Raw genomic sequence first — 18,060 nt, forward strand, 5'->3', positions numbered from 1 at the left:
AGAGAGAGAGAGAGAGAGAGAGAGAGAGAGAGAGAGAAGATCAGAGCTAGTTGGTAAAACCGATTATTTCTGCTGCATTCTAATAAGTTACAGAATTAATCAAGCAAGATTTTTAAACATATCAAAGATAATTTTAAAATATCTGTTTCGTTGATTCTAAAATCTGTTAAAGAACAGTAGAAATAATCGATTTCGCCAACTTACCCCAGTAGCCAACTAACCTCGGTCTCCCCTGATATATATGTGTGTGTATCGTTTCTTCGTGCCTTCGTATTACCGATTCGCTCTCGGGATTACGACCTCTGTCGCTGTCCGTGATTTGTACCGCTCCGAAGGCGGCCCGGCCTTCCTCCGTTTCAAGGCAGGAAGAAATAAAGAAGAAGAAAGAAAGGAAGAAGTAGAAGCAGCGAAAGAGCGAGGGAGAAAGAGCAAAAGAGAGAAAGAGAGATAGAGGGAGGGAGGGAGAAAGACGCGATCTAATACGCTGGCATAAACAAAGTGACCCAAGGGAATCGAACTAACCGGATCGTCAAATACCAGAATCGTTGCTCGGATTTCTCTCGCGCGTTCCGTACCGAACACCCGGTATGCCACGGAATCTCGCGCGGCCACTCTCGCGACGTGAACGGCAACACGTCGGAGGATGTAAAAAAAAGCGCTAATGAAAGATACGACGTATGTAAAAACGGTCTACCCGTCGTCTCCAATGTTTACTCAAGAACGCCGTTGACAAGGGAATACAAACGTCTCGCGCTCGTACGCGATGAGGAACAGCCACGCAATATACTCCTCGTTTCTTCTTTTCCCCGGCGTATTATTCGTACGTATTATTGATGTAATCGCGTGTGTAAGAATATGACAAGCGCAGATGTCGATGTGGTTCGTGACGCTATAACGTGACGCGAGCTAAATAACGATGATAATTTTGTTGAAACACATGCTAAATAATGCGCGCACGTCGGAATAATATTGTTATCAGTGTTACTCCAATATGTCCGGGCAATAACACAGTGAGTAACACGAAAGTACGAATTATTAGCACACATGTGTGTTCGATCACGCTCACTCTGTATTAGCTGGGGTCAATGCATGGATTCGTGATAATGTCAAGAAATGTCAATAACGTGCATCAGTGACAACAATTTCATCACTATTAGAAAGAAAAATATATACAAAAAATTGATCGCAAACTTGTGACATTGCTTTGATACGCGTTGTAACACTTGAGCTGTGAACTGCAATCCCAACGTGAACGTATGATTATAAATTATAATGAACTATTCGTAAAAAAATACTAATGACGTCAATAAGCATTATGAGCGTTATATACATAGATTCATATTATACAGAGAAGAAGTTTGACCTTGTCTAAAAACCGTGATTATTCACGACAATCGCGTGTAAACTCGACTTCTTGTTTCCAAACGACAGATAATCACGCCGACTTGCCCGAGTCGAAATTATGATTCTTTGTTAACTGATAAATAACTTCATGATCTAACTTCTACAGACTGTGTTATTTTGATGCTACAAACGTTTATTGACTGTCGTTTTCTCGATATTGTGAGGCTCAGAGATTGATAACCAAAAGTAAACAAACCTTTTTATTCCATAATCTCGTTACTTTTCATTGACGTTGAAAACAGCGGTAAAAACTGGAGATTTAATGCGAGTGAGAAGAAAGAAGTTAAGACAAGGATAGTACAGATTTGTCTCCAGGAGGAATCAAAATAAAATCTATATTTAGCATAATAACAAAGTTAGACGGACAGAAAACAAGTAAACAATGAGAAGGGAACCGTTAGCGGATTCAAGATGGAGCTTGAATTACGGCGCGGAATGATGCGCACAAATCAGTGCTAGCGAGATTTATAGTGGATTCAAAATTTCGACTCGAGTGGTTAGACGCGCGGTTTCGAGAGCGCAGAGCCATCGCGACGAGAGAGCGTGTTGCTCCTTAACCTCAATTAGGCCTTATTTGGGTAAAGCTGTGGCCGCCGCGCAGAGCGACAGAACCATCAACCCCGCGACAACAACAGACAACGGCAAGACGCGCGTCACATACCTGGTACTTTTTTGTCGTTCACCTCCGGCTCCGGAAAATGGACGTCGAATCAGCAACCGTGCAGCTCCATAGCAGCATCGACGTCCTGATACGATCGAGTGTCCAATCTCGGCGTCGGCTCACACGAATGTCACACAAATGTCACTCGCACCATGAAGGCGACCAACCGCGCGCGTGTCACTGCTCCGAGACGCGTCGGATATCCATAGAAACGTCCTCGGAGGAATCGACTGAGCTCGGCGACGGACGCGACACGTACGAACGTTCCGCGAGGAAGGCGCGACGAACGGCACTGTCGAGCGATACGTCCACGACGACTTTTTGCTTTTGGCGCGCGTGGCTGGCCGCGAAGACGAGAGAAACAAGCCGAATTTCCAGTGAACGAGTGACTGATGCCCAAACACTGACGAGCACAAAACACGTACGACACGGACGACGGCTCTCGCGGGACTCCGCGCGTCACTCGCTCTCTCTCTCTCTCTTCCTCCCTCTCGAGCGGCACTATGGCGCGCGGTAGTGGGGCCGTTTGAAAGTTCGCGCAGGCGCCGCTAAGTTGGCGCCACTTGACGCTGCATTGAAACGAAAGAGCGAGTCGGGCGGTGCAGAGTCGACGTAGCATTTCTATTATTTTGCTTGTAGATTCGTCGAAGGCCGATGACGGAGCTTGAAGGAGAGGACACCTGGATGCTCGAGGAACGCAGTGAGTAACGTTATGTCATTCGTCCGAGTCGATCTGTGAACCAATTTGTGAAAAGACATCGCGCGCTGCGCCGCGATGACCACGCTTTGTCGCGGCGAATACGTGCTACGACGCCAAGAACAAAATGAATCCTCGAACTTTCCCTCTCGCCTTTAATATCTACCGTGATATTATCGACTCGTGCTCCATCTTACCGTTCTATACCGTTCGATCGGAGGAGTGGCAAGGCGCATATATTCGCACGTTCTTTATTCATTTAAAAATCATCGTCATTTGACGTTTTATTTGCGCCGTGGGAGATCTTACGCGTATAATAATCGTAAACAATTTCTAATGCATATACGCGGAATTGCACCGTTAGAAATCTCTCGACGAACCTCGATTACTTGCTACTGCAAAATTCGTGTCGAACAGCAGCGGCAAGTAATCCTAAGGTTCATAGTCCGATCTTATATTTGAGATTGTCTTGAGTTCATCTTCAGATGAAGCGTAGTCAATGGAAAAATTCGTACAGTATCTAAAGATGAACTTGAGACGATCTTGAGTATATCTATACAGTATAAATGTTTAAAAGACATCTTAGAGACGTCTGAAGGATATTCTACTTTCTGTTTTAGACATCTTTAGGAAGTCTCTTAGGACGTACTTTAGGCATTTATGCTGTTTGGGTAAAATCTGACTATGAATACCGCCCTGAGACTCGATTGCCTTACCAATCGAGTGGCAAGCTAACTAATAGTTAAAACATGTTCTTGTCTTTGTTTATTTTGAAAAAAAACAAAGACAGATATATGATTGAACTTCACTGTAAATTCAAGTATTCATTGTAAATTCAAGTTATTTTTCAAAGCATAAGTGTGTAATTTGGCTGAAGTTCTTTTTACACGTTTCTTGGCGTTTTAAATCACGTCATTTAATACTCTTACGTGTGAATTATAATTTAATATATTGAAACGCGTTGAATAACATGACTTAAAACAACAAGAAATACATAAGAAGAGATTCAGTCAGAATAACACACTTGGGTTTGCAGTGTGAATTAGCTTACCATTCAGTTGGTGCAACCGAACCTAAGACTTTCAAAAGAACATATCTCTCTCTCTTTCTCTCATATCGAGGAGACGTACGGAGACGGAATTGTGCGCAGGACAAAGTTCCTCGGAACAAAGAATATCATTATTAGCCGATTCTCTGATTGCTCAATGCATCGAGTCGAAAATCGCTTCTTGACTGGAATCCACGTTCGAGACGTGGCCGTTCTGCCCTCCATCTCCTCATCGTTGGTAAACAGGGGCGAGATAAGCGACCAGAAGGGACCTGTCATCCGTGACGGAGTACGTCCCGTCCCAAGGCTCGCTTCAAGGACGATAACCCTTCGCGCACCGGAGCCGACTCGGACCCGATCGAGAAGAGAGCCGCTTCTTCACCTCCGTCCCTTCGCCCTTCCTCCCTTATGCGTCTTATTTCGAGAACAGGATGATTACGCGTTTACGATCTAGGTTCCCCGCTACCTGCTCCCGCTTCGGCGAAGTCGAAGGTGAATATATATTATCGATGGAGAGAATCCGGGGGAGGTACTATACATCGACGCAACGTGGCCGTTCTCGCGTGAGCGAGCTCGGTGGCAGGGACGAGAGAGGAGGGTTCAAGGACGAAGGAGAATCGCGGAGTCGGAGGAGAGTACCTTTACTATATGGGAAGGTTGCGTGGGGGGTCGATGCGCGCATACACACACGCATACACGTGTGCATACACCTCTCGGCGTGGTCGAGCGACTGTTTGTGTGGAGCGCTTTCGGGTCGGCGTAATCCGAATTCGAAACCTGTTTCTGCCCCGTGGGTCAACAACAACATCCTCCTACATCCTCCCGATTCCCGTTCTCTCTCTTCCAAACCTTACCCAGATGCACGAGCCACTTCCATCGAGTCCACGTGTAAAATCCGGTGTCAAGTGCTCGGCCGGCAGTTACGTTATTTTCCAGGGCTTTATAACTCTATTCTGCGTGCCGGTGATCGGCTGAAACGCTACGAGAACTCGACGGGAACCGAGGAGCGTCGTGTGAAAGTGCCGATGCACTTTTCGGAGCATCTCTTCTCCGCGTCTCACCGATTTACGCTGACTAAGAACGCTCGTATACTCGGTCACGCACGAGATACGCAGGTTTGTAGAAGGAAGAAAAATAGTTTCGGGATAATCCTCTCTCAAGCCGCTCTCTGAACTTGCGTGAGATATGAAAATTATTTTCTTTATAAATATTTTGATTTCTTAGCTTCTCAAAGTAATACTTAACTCCTTAAGTGGTGTACTTGAAGAAGCTCTGCGATAAAATATCAAATTTGTTTTACTTATTCAAATTATTGAGCTTTTTTTTAATTCATAGCAAATACAAATTAGATATACATTTTGCATTCTACTTCTACTGAAGTAGAATTTTGCTTAGTTTTAATTCTTTAAAAAAAATAGCAATAAACAGCAAAAAATCTAGATATGCTTATTAAAAAAAAAAATAAAAAGAAAAAACTCATTTTGGGGAGAATCGTGCGGGCATTTTAGATCACCACTAAGGAGGTTATAAAATGCTCGAGAAAGATATTCTGTCGCAACTTCGTGCACTCTAATCCGTCGAGGAATGCGTCCAGCTTCGCAATGGAATCCCAGGAGACTGAAAAGTCTGTGCCAAACGCGCAACGCGACTAGTTCACTTTCACTCCAGGCGTAAATTGCAATCACGTCCCGCGGGATGCATCTCTCTCCTCCGTACAAGGACTTACTCCATGACGAATCAATTAAGGGAGCTCCCATACGTATAATTATTCGAAACCGAAGGAAGCGTACAAGTCAGCGTTCGATGATCCTGTCTATATCCTATACACGCCTTATAGGAGGCAAGGAAATCGCAATTTCCGCTATGAATGCTCTTTCTCTCTCTCTCTTTCTCTCTCTCTCTCTCTCTCTCTCTCTCTCTTTCTCTCTCTCTCTGTCTCTCTATTCTAGAGTACTAAAGCGGACTACTAAATCGCTTTACAGCGGATTTCTCAATGATCTATGCATGATTCATTTCTTACATCCGTATAATATACGTTGATTACCGATCAGCATCCGTGATCGATCAAAGATGTATTTTTATGCATTCTCTCGTGAGAGAGAGAGAGAGAGAGAGAGAGAGAGAGAGAGAGAGAGAGAGACGCCCGTCCGTGCGATTTGTGCGATTCAATGAGCGGTGTCTGAGAGTAGCGAAGCGTCGCTTTGAGACTCTTAGCGCTCGTAAAATTGCGCTTTGGTAGTCAAAGGGAGCGAGCTCGAGTAGCTGCAATTTACTTTCAATACGCTCGTTAGCAACTATGAGATTTTAGACAGAAGCGGAGGAGCGGTGAGCCGATTTAAATGTCTTATCGAGTGTCATTCGAATAATGCGGGCCATTGTTCGCGCATCGGTCCTCATAATTCGCGAGCGGTAACGATCGTGAGAAACGTCTCCGGCCGTCAGTGCACGTAAACTTCTTACCCAAGTAGAATTATGCAACTGTGTCAACCACCTAGGAACTCGCGAAATGTAAATAAACTTAACGTGAAGTTAAGTAAGACACAAAGTCAATAAGAAGATGCGACAAAGACATGAAATAAGAAACATGTACTATTTTTCTTTTGTTTGAACATTTAAGAAGACCATATAATAATAGGTATGTGTGTACATTGAGAAAGAAAAATGAAAAATATTGACTCAATTTGGGGGGAGGGGTACTAATAACATATTTACTCAAATTTAAAATATTTTTTTTTTAAATAGAATGAGCAATTGCTTTCTCACTAAAGAGAGACAGTTTTAAAAAAATATACAGGATGTCCGACAGTTCTTCACAGTGTGTACAAGTAGATTAGATCAAACTGAACAAAAAATTCACCCGTTATCTTGCAAACAATTACTAAAATAATTACTAAAATTTTGAGTTACTACTTAAAGAATATCGGCGGACGATCATGTGCAAAGTCTTTTACTAATCTTCTTCTTTAATTAATAGCTAAAAAATCTACGTATTATTTGTAAAATAATAAAGAACTTTTTTGTCACGATTATTCACTAGTCTTTTTCAATTAATAATAATAAATCAATATATTACACCGTTGTTTGCGGAATATTGGAGGAATTTTGTGTGTTCAGTTTGATCACAAAATTTCTCTTTAATGAGAAAGCAATGCTAATTCTATTTAAAAGAGATATTTTAAATTTGAATAAATATTTATTAGTACTCACCGAGTCAATATTTCTCATTTTCTAATCTCCTAATCTACCTCCTAGTCTATACCAACTTGTCGCAACTCGATAACGCATTATCGCATATACTTTGTTCTCATTTGAAAAAAGCTTTTTAAAAGAACGTATACTATTATAAATAAATGTTATTAGTGTTCCGCCACGAATTTATAATATAAAATATTTCTCTTATTTTCTGGATATTTGTTCTTTCACAGTGTACTTAGATGATACAGAAGATCTCGCGAGTGCATCTCGAAGAGAGCAGATTGAAGTTTATGCGCTGCGAGCTTGCCGATGCACTATGCACTTAAGAGTTAATATCTCTGACTTAATTGCTCCCGCCCGATGCACAAGCCCCGTTATGCAGAGGTAACATAAAGAAAGGGCGTGGGCCAAATGAGTCGATGGCGAACAATTAGTGTGCGAAACGGAACACGTTGCAGGTGCGATTATCTCAAAATTCTCTTTCACACTGCTCCGCTCCGCTGCGCTGCGCGCCCCGAAATTCCGACCGATCATTATCGCGTATTAAGAGGTTGCTGGAGTCGATGACGAGCTCCAAAAATGTCGATGATGGAAAGACAATCGTCACTAATACAATTACGCTATCCTTTTCGCATTTCTTGTACACTGAGTCACAAAACGGTCTGTATGCATTTCGAGCACTGAAGTTGCAGCGCTTCAAGATGTCAAAATTGAGAGGAACTACTGACACATTTGCGCATAAATCGATTATGACAGGAGCCGACGTGACAGCACAGAATGATATGAAAACAAATTTAAGATAACGTGATATATAAACACATGATAACATATAGTATTTCAGATTCAAACGTCGCAATAGTGATATTCGAAGAAATGTGTAAAGAGAGTGTTTACTTAATTCTTCCACGATGATGATTCCTCACTGATCAAGCGCTAAGCAAATTCACCCGATGGAAAAAACAACTGACTGAACATTCAGTTTATGAAAGTGTTTTATTAGAAAAACTAAAAGAGACTGACGTTTTCGAGTTTACTCATTATATAAACATGGCCCGATTATTTATGTTGGGGCCGTGAGAACCATTCGCAAAAACTGAAAAGTTGACAGCAAAAACAGAGGAAAAAAAGAGTGAATGAGAGAGAAAGAGAGAGAGAGATAGAGAAAGACGCCGCACCAGCGACCTCCCTCCTCCCCCCTTCCCCGACCTTGAGGAGAACCGTTGTCGTACAGAGAGATTAAGAAGAAAACATATATAATAATAACTTTATCAGCAGAGCGTATGCAGAGTAGGCACAATAAAATAAATATATATGAAATACTTGATTGTTCAGAACGAAAGTAAATTTCTAATATTTGCCTTGTTTTACCGTATATTCAGCGGAAAACTTAACTACGCATATATAAGAAACTTTCTATAAACTTTTCCGATATTTTTAAACTTTTAAGTTCAAGTGTAAACACACAGCAATATTTTTTGAAATTTTTCCGAATGAAGTGAACTCGTTCAGTATAAACAAGCCATAGATCTTTCGTATCAAGCAAATATTTATTTTAACTGGCAAAGTCAGAACGAGGCTAATTTACACTGGGAATATCAACATTGGAATTTTTTATCATTTTGTCATATATTGAACGATTTATTCGATTCCCACATTTTATTCTCGCGGGTATTTTTCTTGTGTAAAGCGTTTATAATTCTGCGCAGCTGATACAACTAGGCGGAGAAAAATCAGTATTTTGTCGGTAAAGTTTTCAAGTGTGGTATTTCCTTAATCGTCTGTGAAGAGTGACCTTACGCCCTCTTATCGCCAAACCGTATTCCGTTTTGACATGAGCACGTCGACAAAACATGCGCCTACACCGACGGCGCGACATGCGGATAGATCAACGATGATGATGATTTCACCTCGCCGATCTCCGGTGACGGTGATTTCACTAAGTTTCTAATTCCAATGATAATCGCCAGCCTGGCAATAATTAAAAGTCATGCTCACGGAACGCTTCCGAATAATTCCGTCTGATAATTTGGGGCGGTTGCGATTGGAGAGAACGCAGTTCGCGCGCACAGCGATGTCGTGTTCAAATTCATTTGATCGTAGATAACGCAGCCGGCAGTGCTAGAATGCAAGATCGTTAGCTGAATTTTATGCCCGATTCAGGGACATATCGCGCGCACGGCGGAGACAGGCCCGTAATGAAGATTAATATCTGTTAGGACTCCGACGGAGAGCATCCTCGAATCTATTAGGCGCGATGCGGATAATGTCCGCTTGAGGGTCCGCGTCGGGAAGAAGCGGCCAAGAAGGAAAGAAAAAAACAGGTAGAACGAGGAGCAGAGAGAAATAATTACAGGGAAGGCCGCGTCCGTGCAAGGCCGAAGACGGTGGGTGAAGGAAACCGGTATGCTAGCGTTTTCGGTACTTCGCCAAACATAGCCCGGACGTGAAATCGGATCAGGACGGTTAAGGCGCCGACTTGAGAGATCCGCGAACAAAGCTTCGTGGCTCTCGTGCCGCTTCGCCAACACGCAGTGTCAACACGCGTTCTGATTTTGCATCGCGACTCTCTTCCCCGTGGGCCTCGCGACGGCTTTTCATTGCTTTAACGTTATGAATTAAATATGCGTAACGTCAGGACACTTTCTCCGCGACTGAGACACAATGCGGGCAGCGGGAAGTGCATCCTGTGTTGGCGGGACGATGCAGGTCGCAATGACGAAATCGCCAAGTAAAAGTACCGATAGCGATGGATGTAGGAGCGATTAGAGTCGTGGAAGTAACTTTTCGCGGAACTTCGTTTTATTCATCAAACAGGGAGAGGGAGAGGGGGGAAGGGCAAAGACAAATTTCGTTACTGTTGCAGATTGATCATTAGTGTGCGTTGCAATTTCGCGAGTCATCATCGTCGCTGCAACGAAAGAGAGCGTACGCACGGCGGAGCGCGTGCAAAAAGTAGATTAAAAGGATCCATTAAGCCCATCGCCTTACAAGAGTAATGATTTAAACGCGCACTTTGTATCGTAGTCCTCTACGGATTCGATAAATCGATGACGGAATATCCCCAGCGTTGTAACGCGCGTTGCATAAACAGATTATCTCTTAAATCACCGAGCATGATTCATCTCCGCGCGAGACTGTTTATCCTTTCATTTTAATCGGCTATTTTTACAGACGCGAAGGTTTATCGTTACGGAGAATGCCTCGCTAAACGTTTTCTCTTTTTCTCCTTCTCGCGCGTTAAAAATAGCCGATAAAAAATTCGCCACGAGATGCGATAAAAGTGTTCTCGGGAGGCGCGACTTTTTGAGCTTCCAGACCTATCCTCCGGGAACGCACATCCGCCCGCGGCGGGCGAAAAGGCTGACGTCCATCCGAAATAAATCGTCCGTGCTTTTTCTCATGACGGCCTCAGCCCGATCCTCTTACGTTCATCCTTAATCGGCTTCGCGACGCGCATCTCGTTACCTCGCGCGCTACCTACGCTGTTTAGAACGATTAGGGCGTACAGCATGTAAGACGAGATAAAAAAGGGATACCGTGTAACGAACTGACGATGATTCAAGCCTGGAACTCTGAAAGCGGTATAATTTCGGTGATTGTAGATCTCGATGATGCTCTACGCGTCTGTGCGCGCACAGAAATAATCCCTCCGTTTATTCGAGTCGATTAAAGCTCGACAAAGCAAGTCGATTCTAGTGATTCTAATGATGCGTACGTTACAGATAATTAGTGACAATTGAATTATTATAATTAATTATTGTAATTAATGAATTATTATAATTATTGAATTATTATAATTAATGAATAATTATAATCAAGAGCCGTTTGATTATCAACAAATCACTGGTGTGAACAAATCTCATGTGTAAAAACAGGATGCGTGTAGTTACCCGAGTCCAAAGAGTTTTTGGATTCAAGTCTATCTAGGAAAATTTGAGTAAAGTCTCAAGTAGTTTTGAAATTAACAGTTTAATAATCAATTAACGAATCACAATGTGATTCATGAATCATGTCTTTGGTCCACACAAAATATAGAACTACACAGCGATCATGAAGTCACCATGCAACCTAAATGACTCATATAAGAAATTTTTGCTTGTGCAAGAAAATTAGAAAATCGCGAAGAAGCACGCAATTTTGCAAACAAACTGACAAACGTCCTCGAGGTGTACGCAGAAAGGAATTTTGAATCATGAGGCTTGAGGCTTTTATATCTTCGTCAGCGAACAGATGGATCTCTTTTATTAGTCCACGTTCATCGACGAACGTTGCTTGTCAATAGCTCTGATTTTAAATGAAACTATTATTTAGAATGGAGAATTCGCTCTGTGGGAGTAAAAAATCACTCGAATTCGAGTGACTCGGATGGCATTCTACTTTTCGAGTGAAATTCCACTCAAAAAATAGAGTAGCCACTAAAACAATGAATATTTGAACTCAAAATTCTGACGCATATATTCCACCGTCACAGGAACATTTTCGATCTAATCAATTGAAACATTCGCTCACACCAAGTCAGAGTGCACTCTAAGCTTAAGTGAAAGATCTGCTCTTGTGATTTCGAGTGGCACTATTTTCACCATCGTTTTGAGTGAAAATATTGCTACTTTACACACACTTTGAGCGAGATTCCATTCTAAGAAATATAGAGAGTAGAACTATTTTGATATAAAATATTCTACGAGATAGAATCTAATAATAATAAATATAAGATAAATAACATATAATAAATAATAAAAATAAATATATATAAAAATTATTATTATAACAATCCTTGTCATTGCTATAATTGAAATCATTGATTCGAATTCTCCGAATGTCGACTCACCGTGCGCGAAACCAGCGCACGCAACACTCCTTGTAATATGAACGCATAAGAGGACGTGTACGCGTGCGATTCGCCGGTCGGAAAAGTTGCCCTTTCGCAACGAGAATTGTAACGAGAACTCTCATACATCAAGCGGCCACGGTGTCAGAGCCGATCGACCCTTGGAATTATAATGCTCCCAAAAGAGCCGTCGCGATCAATCTTACCTGACGCATCCTAGTCTCTCGCGACCGAAGCGAAAAATACGTGAGAAATTACTCGTCGACACTTTTTTATCAAGGATCCTTTCTTTATTTCTCGATACTCTCCTTCGTGCTGTATCATTAACAGCTCACCTATGACGTTACCTGCCGATTCCGGGAGACAGCTTTCTCTCTCTTCGCTTCTACGAAGGCATCGCGCTCACTCACTGCAGTCACTGCTATCGCAGCATATGAACTCATGCACAATTGCAGCGACACCGATAACGTCGTGCGAATGCTGTGTATATAAGTGCAAGGAAACCGAGCGGCACGACAGAGCGAACGCTAGCGGCGTTTAGCGCGCAATACGCCTTACCGACAGTCGCAGTGCGCGTATAAAGACACCTGCCTACCTGTTGTGCCGCAACGTAATCGGATCCTCCATTCGCTCCGTGTGTGACGGCTGCGGGAAAGCGCGACGTTTCCCTGTGTTGTTCTTCTCGCAGAAATCCAGCGCGGATTCACAAGAAAGAATTGCACGAGAAGAATGGCGAAGAAAATCGGCCACGTTGTGCTGGTCGGCGCACTGTTAATCAGGTCAGTCCACGTCGTCGCGCGACTTTTATTTTGCCTTTATTTCAAGCAACACTCAATGCTTGCATTCAGAGGAGAGTTTGGTCGCGTACGCCTTCAAGACCTCACGAATCAAGCGTGAGGAGCTGTTTAACTGACCGCGTTCGTTTGATATGGCACGTCTAACTCTAAGTCGCACTTGTTCCACACGAGAAGGTCGCGCAGCCAGCGTTAGCCAGCCGATCATATTTGGCATTGAACACACGGTCGTTGAAAGCGCGCAGTGTGTAGCTGTGATAATACGATTCTCGCAAATAATAACATTTAACTATCGCGCTGCTCCAGCATTATATACGCGCTTTTGCCGGTGAACGGGCATGAATCATCGCGCCGCATAGGTGCATGGACTATTGTTCGCAGTTACACACTCAGGCAAATAAACGAAGCGCGTGATCCGCTGTTTATCTAATAGCTCCCCTCGCGATTGTATTGCAGCATATTTCACGGAACATGCCTCGCGGATTGGGATGATTGGACGAGAGGTTTGAACGAAGATTTGGCACGTATGAATGACAATTTGGCACATATGCAAGAAAATATTGAGCATCAGGTGCAAGGTATCATTCAGAATGTGAATCGTCAACTGGAGAACACTTTTACGCATCAAGTACAACCTGCGCTTGAGGAGGCCGCAAAAACTATTCAAAATCTACCGAGAGGTAATTCGTCGTATTGTGACATGAAAAGTTGGCGTTGATTCTTCCGACGCGAAAATCGCGTAGCTTATTGTTATATGATATTCCTTCCTCGTCATTTTTAACGTTATATGGTAACGACAAGTTACCAATAGCATTTAATCTACTACGCATTATAATTTCGAATTTACAACTACATATTACAATTTTAAAAACACCTCGTATCAGTATTCCCAGATACGCGCATTTATTTCGTCGTCGTGCTCCCCGCGCGATAACATCGACGTTTTAATACGCAAATCTTCCTTGCGTCGTAAACGGAAGAGGAATTGATAACAATTTCCGTTTGCATAATAACAGCCACTGGTTCAGCCGATATTCTTTATCGTTATTGAGAGATAAACAGTTCGAAGTGAGCGAGAGATTCCAAAATCACATCGTTCTTCCACGTGACCGGAGCGTTCCTTTCACCATCGGCCAAGTTATGGAACAGACACGCGCGCTCTCCTAAGTCTCAAGGCGGCCTTTTTCCACTCTATCGGCCGGTTAATTCGATACTGACGTGCAATTCCGCGGGAACGTTTACCTATGCAATTAGCGCGCAGTTAATACCTTCGAGCATATCGAATCGCGTTATCGGTGATTAGTATCGAGAAAAGTCGGTTCCCATATAATACTCGCTCAAAGTCGAACGCCCGCGCGACAGCCGATGACATTGTAATTTAAAAGCGATTAGACTGCAATCGCAGAGTGTCCCTGTGAGTCGCGCCGCTTGTGTCGAATTAAATCTTACATTAGTATCGAGAGGAAAGCGTCGGGAGTACGAGCACGGAATTTCCAGTAAAGAATGACGCCAACATGTGCCCCATTTCTGGGCAGTGCACTATAAAAATTGATGTGTTAAATTTAATGCCTTCCATGTGTTCCAAATCATCCACTCTTATGTATGTGTAAATTTTACACAAAACAAATGTATTAAGAAGTAATACGCATAATATGGAAAAAATTAACACAAGAATTTAACACTTGAATACGATTAGGAATCACACGTTGTGTTAAATTGATATATTTAATATGTCAGACATAGATTATATTAATTTAACATTTTCATTTCATCAAAATCGTAGATTAATACTTCCTTCAAATGTTAAAGTAACATTTTATTTTAGTTAATTTAACATTATACATATGTCAATTTAACACAAACTGTGATTTCTGACGTTATTCAAGTGTTAAATTCTTGTGTTAATTTTTTACATATTATGCGTGTTACTTTTTACCACATTTGTTTTGTGTTAAATTTACACATAAATGAGTGTGAATGATTTGGGACACATAAAATGTTAAATTTAACATATCAGTTTTTATAGTGTGAAAAATGTACTTAAAATAGGTATCAAATTAAAGGTATGATGAGCTGATTACAAAGATATCAGTTTTACAGCCGCTCAGTTTACCGTTCCAACACTACGGCCCAAAAAGTTTCCAAATTTTAGGCTACTTTCTTTATGTTTCTTTAGCAAAACTGTATGGATTTAAAAATTCAAAATGCTACATTTAATAAAATTAAATGAAATAACATAAACAAATGTAAATGAATAGAGGAAAAGTAAATTGATTGTAAAGAATAGTTCAAATCAGTTTAAATTAAAGTAAATTGCGTGCCTTTATGACTTTCGAATTTTGCGCTTGTCAGCAATTGGAATCGCGTTTAATCCTTCATTTGGAATCTTACATTCGTTGCTGTGTCCATATGAGAAGAATTTTTAAAATCCGTAAAATTTTGCTAAAGAAACATCAGTTTGAAAGTAACCTATTTAGGAACTTTTTGGATCGTAGTTTTGGACTTTTGGAAGGGTACACTGGGCGACTCTAAAACTTATGTTTTTGTAATCAGCTTATTATTATTATTATTATTATTATTATTATTATTAAGTCCTTTAATTTGGTACCTATTTTAAGTACATTTTTCACTGCCCAGAAATGGGACACATGGCTTATGGTCCAGTGGCATCATTCTTTCTCAAGATCGGGAATCTTCTTAGCCCCCTGTGTGTGCGAGTCTACTTTGAAATGCACTTGTCATTACAATACGAGTAAATAAAGTGCGATTCGGCATCGCCAATTGCGCGAACGTCACGCCCAATATTTGCTCAGCTGGTTGCAATCAGTGTGTGACGAGGAATATTAGCATATTATACGGAAATTTGTTCGCAGATGAACACGGACGAATAATAAGTACCTTTGGCAGCTATGGCAATACGGTAATCATTAATAATGGAAACGGCCTGTCAAAATCGGTCTTTTCTGGTCGGACAAAGGAAGGGGAGCCATTTGTACGCGACATTGAGGAACGAAATGACGGAGGTATACTTTACCATCGTGAAATCTATTATAAACCGAACACTAACACCAGCGTGAAGACTTGCTGGAAACTGGACCACACGACACCAGGCGCTACACCTGAAATCCTCAAAGACTGTTAAAACAAAGTGTAATCGTGTGATTACAATGCATATCCTATGTCGTGTAGAAATATAGTATGAAGAGTTTGTGTTAAGCTATCAACGAGGATAAAAGAGTGAAGAAATAAAACAGAAGATGTAGCTGAATCTAATTATGCAAGAATAGTTCAATCCATGTCGAAATATATAGAAAAAATGAAGATGAAAATTTGATACTTGAGTACAGATACAAAAAGTATAGATTTCACTTAGATTCTTTGGAATAGTTCAAGAAGTAAAGCATAGTCAATTTTTTTTCTTTAAGGGTGCTCATTGATAAGTTTAACCCAAGAAAGTAATAAAAAAGGCGCAACAATAGTAAAAAATGACGCAACTAATAGAAAATAAAAACTGTTTTTAGTTCATTTTCGACACAAAGACTTGGATCCTTTTGGCTTTATGTAGAAAGATGTGTGATCTACCTTTCAAAAACTAAAAGATCATAATTTTGCGGATTGGATAATTCTTAGCATAACTATGGCATAACTTACCATAATTACTAATTATTTTATAGATTGCGGAAAACTTACATTAACGACTAGTGTAGAACTTAATGAGAACTTTCGCCGGTTGAAATCTGATATAACGTTGGACAGATACGTCTTTCATTCATTATCCGCGAATTAGAAAGGTATAATTACGATGCGATATATTCGATAGGCGTACAGCTTCGCACATTTCTCGGAACATCGTTACCACCGCGTATCGGATGAACGCGAAACGATCATAAAGAACGACTGTAAAATGAATTACGCGGCGAAAGCCACACAATTATTGCGTTACGCCAACCGACAAAGCGAACACAGCGAATTTTTAATTATGGTCCCGTAACGCTTCGACTCGTGAATAAACTCTCGATTCAAATGTACGCCACGACGTTATCGGTTTCGCCCTGCCGATATTACGCCCACGGTATCTAGTGATCGCGTGTTTTCTGCTGCCTGCTACGCATTGCGTATATTCAACTGAAGTAGCTCGCGAAGTCTAACGAGGAATTTTCCGGTTGTGTGCTTTAAACTTTATTTCGATAGGGTGAATGAAGCTTTACTCAATCAATATATATATATATATATATATATATATATATATATATATATATATATATATATATATATATATATACAAACTCTTATTACCGTAGCTTTTGCTTTTACTCGCTTAAAAGTATGACTGTTCGTTTTTTCAGCCTTAATTATTCGCAATTAGCAAGCGTATGTCATTTAACGTAATGTACATGGTATTTAATTATTACAAAGTACGTAGTGTCAAGCCATCGTTTCAATCGAGCGAGCCGTGCGCGGAAAACAGATGAAGAGGAAGTGAGAAGCGCACATAAACTTTCACGGGAAAGAGGTTTGGCCAATAAAGAATCATTTGTTACGATATACGACTACGAAATTTTAAGGGAGCAGGAGGGGAGAGGATATGGGTGGGATAGCGATCGTGCTTTCGATGCACATACAGACTATACACGTGTGGGATACAAACGTGATGTACACGTGTACATAGTCGCGCAGTGGCGTCGAAGCGTTTTGCACGTCTAGCGAGAAGAATACTCTTTCTTTCTATTGTCGACGTTATAATTGCAATTGTACAATTGTAAGGAAATATCGTTGTTACAATGAAAAGAGAGAGAGTGTGTGTGCGTGAGAGAAAAAGAGAGAGAGAACATATTACACAATAATATTCTATATTTTATTTTTATTTTCTCGGTCGCCATGGAAGTACACAATATCTTATTTCAGCCCAGTTCGCGACATTTATTATTACATTCACGGAGTTTATCTTTCGCAGATTCGCACGTAAAAATCACAATAAAAACTGCAAAAACCCCATGTTTGTTGCTTTCACGTGCTGTCGTAAAGTGAAATTATGTCCCGCTATCGCAATACAATTTTCACGACTTTGTTTTCTGCACGATGAGTTTTTATTCTCTGAAAACACAACGCGCAATGAAATTCGAAATACCCGGCAGCGGTCGGCCTCGCGCGCGTTCCTAATTTAAACGCACACAAATCGCGTGAAAACGACAAAATTGGACAAACAACGTGACTGAGAAATGCGCACTATCAGGTACGCGCATCGCGCGAATGACAAAGTTGCAATAATAACACGGCTGGAAAATGCGCACTTCCAGTTTTACTATACGCCGTTCACGGACATATTAGCGCATAGAAAACGAAAGTCCACGTAAGCTCACGGAAGCGGCGCACGTACACGTGTGCGCTCTCTTCTTGCTTTCTCCCCTTTCGATTCTACGCCCTTGCCGGTGC

The 18,060-nt window shown here is 41.4% G+C and overlaps 2 protein-coding genes across 2 annotated transcripts in view; one reads left to right on the top strand and one right to left on the bottom strand.

Moving 5' to 3' along the window:
* The window catches only part of LOC116852058 (semaphorin-5B), a 114,452-nt gene extending 111,698 nt beyond the window's left edge, over positions 1–2,754 (bottom strand). The window contains exon 1 of the mRNA XM_032832034.1: positions 2,066–2,754. The gene's annotated coding sequence lies outside the window, so the exon portion shown is untranslated. The remainder of the gene's footprint in view (positions 1–2,065) is intronic.
* Positions 2,755–12,338: 9,584 nt separating this feature from the next.
* On the top strand, positions 12,339–17,622 carry LOC116852061. The gene is made up of 3 exons (XM_032832039.1): positions 12,339–12,612; positions 13,084–13,307; positions 15,501–17,622. The coding sequence occupies exons 1-3, from the start codon at positions 12,563–12,565 to the stop codon at positions 15,767–15,769; spliced, it is 543 nt and encodes a 180-aa protein (XP_032687930.1). The 5' UTR covers positions 12,339–12,562; the 3' UTR covers positions 15,770–17,622.
* Positions 17,623–18,060: the final 438 nt, after the last annotated feature.

This window comes from Odontomachus brunneus, unplaced genomic scaffold (assembly GCF_010583005.1).
Source record: "Odontomachus brunneus isolate Ranch 3 - 2012 unplaced genomic scaffold, Obru_v1 Obru_scaffold_200, whole genome shotgun sequence".
NCBI lineage: Eukaryota > Metazoa > Arthropoda > Insecta > Hymenoptera > Formicidae > Odontomachus > Odontomachus brunneus.

Coding starts and splice junctions, on each gene's coding strand:
- LOC116852061 (XM_032832039.1), top strand. CDS start 12,563: ATGGCGAAGAAAATCGGCCACGTTGTGCTGGTCGGCGCACTGTTAATC. Junction 12,613..13,083: donor GTCGGCGCACTGTTAATCAG/GTCAGTCCACGT, acceptor ATTGTATTGCAG/CATATTTCACGGAACATGCC. Junction 13,308..15,500: donor TATTCAAAATCTACCGAGAG/GTAATTCGTCGT, acceptor ATTTGTTCGCAG/ATGAACACGGACGAATAATA.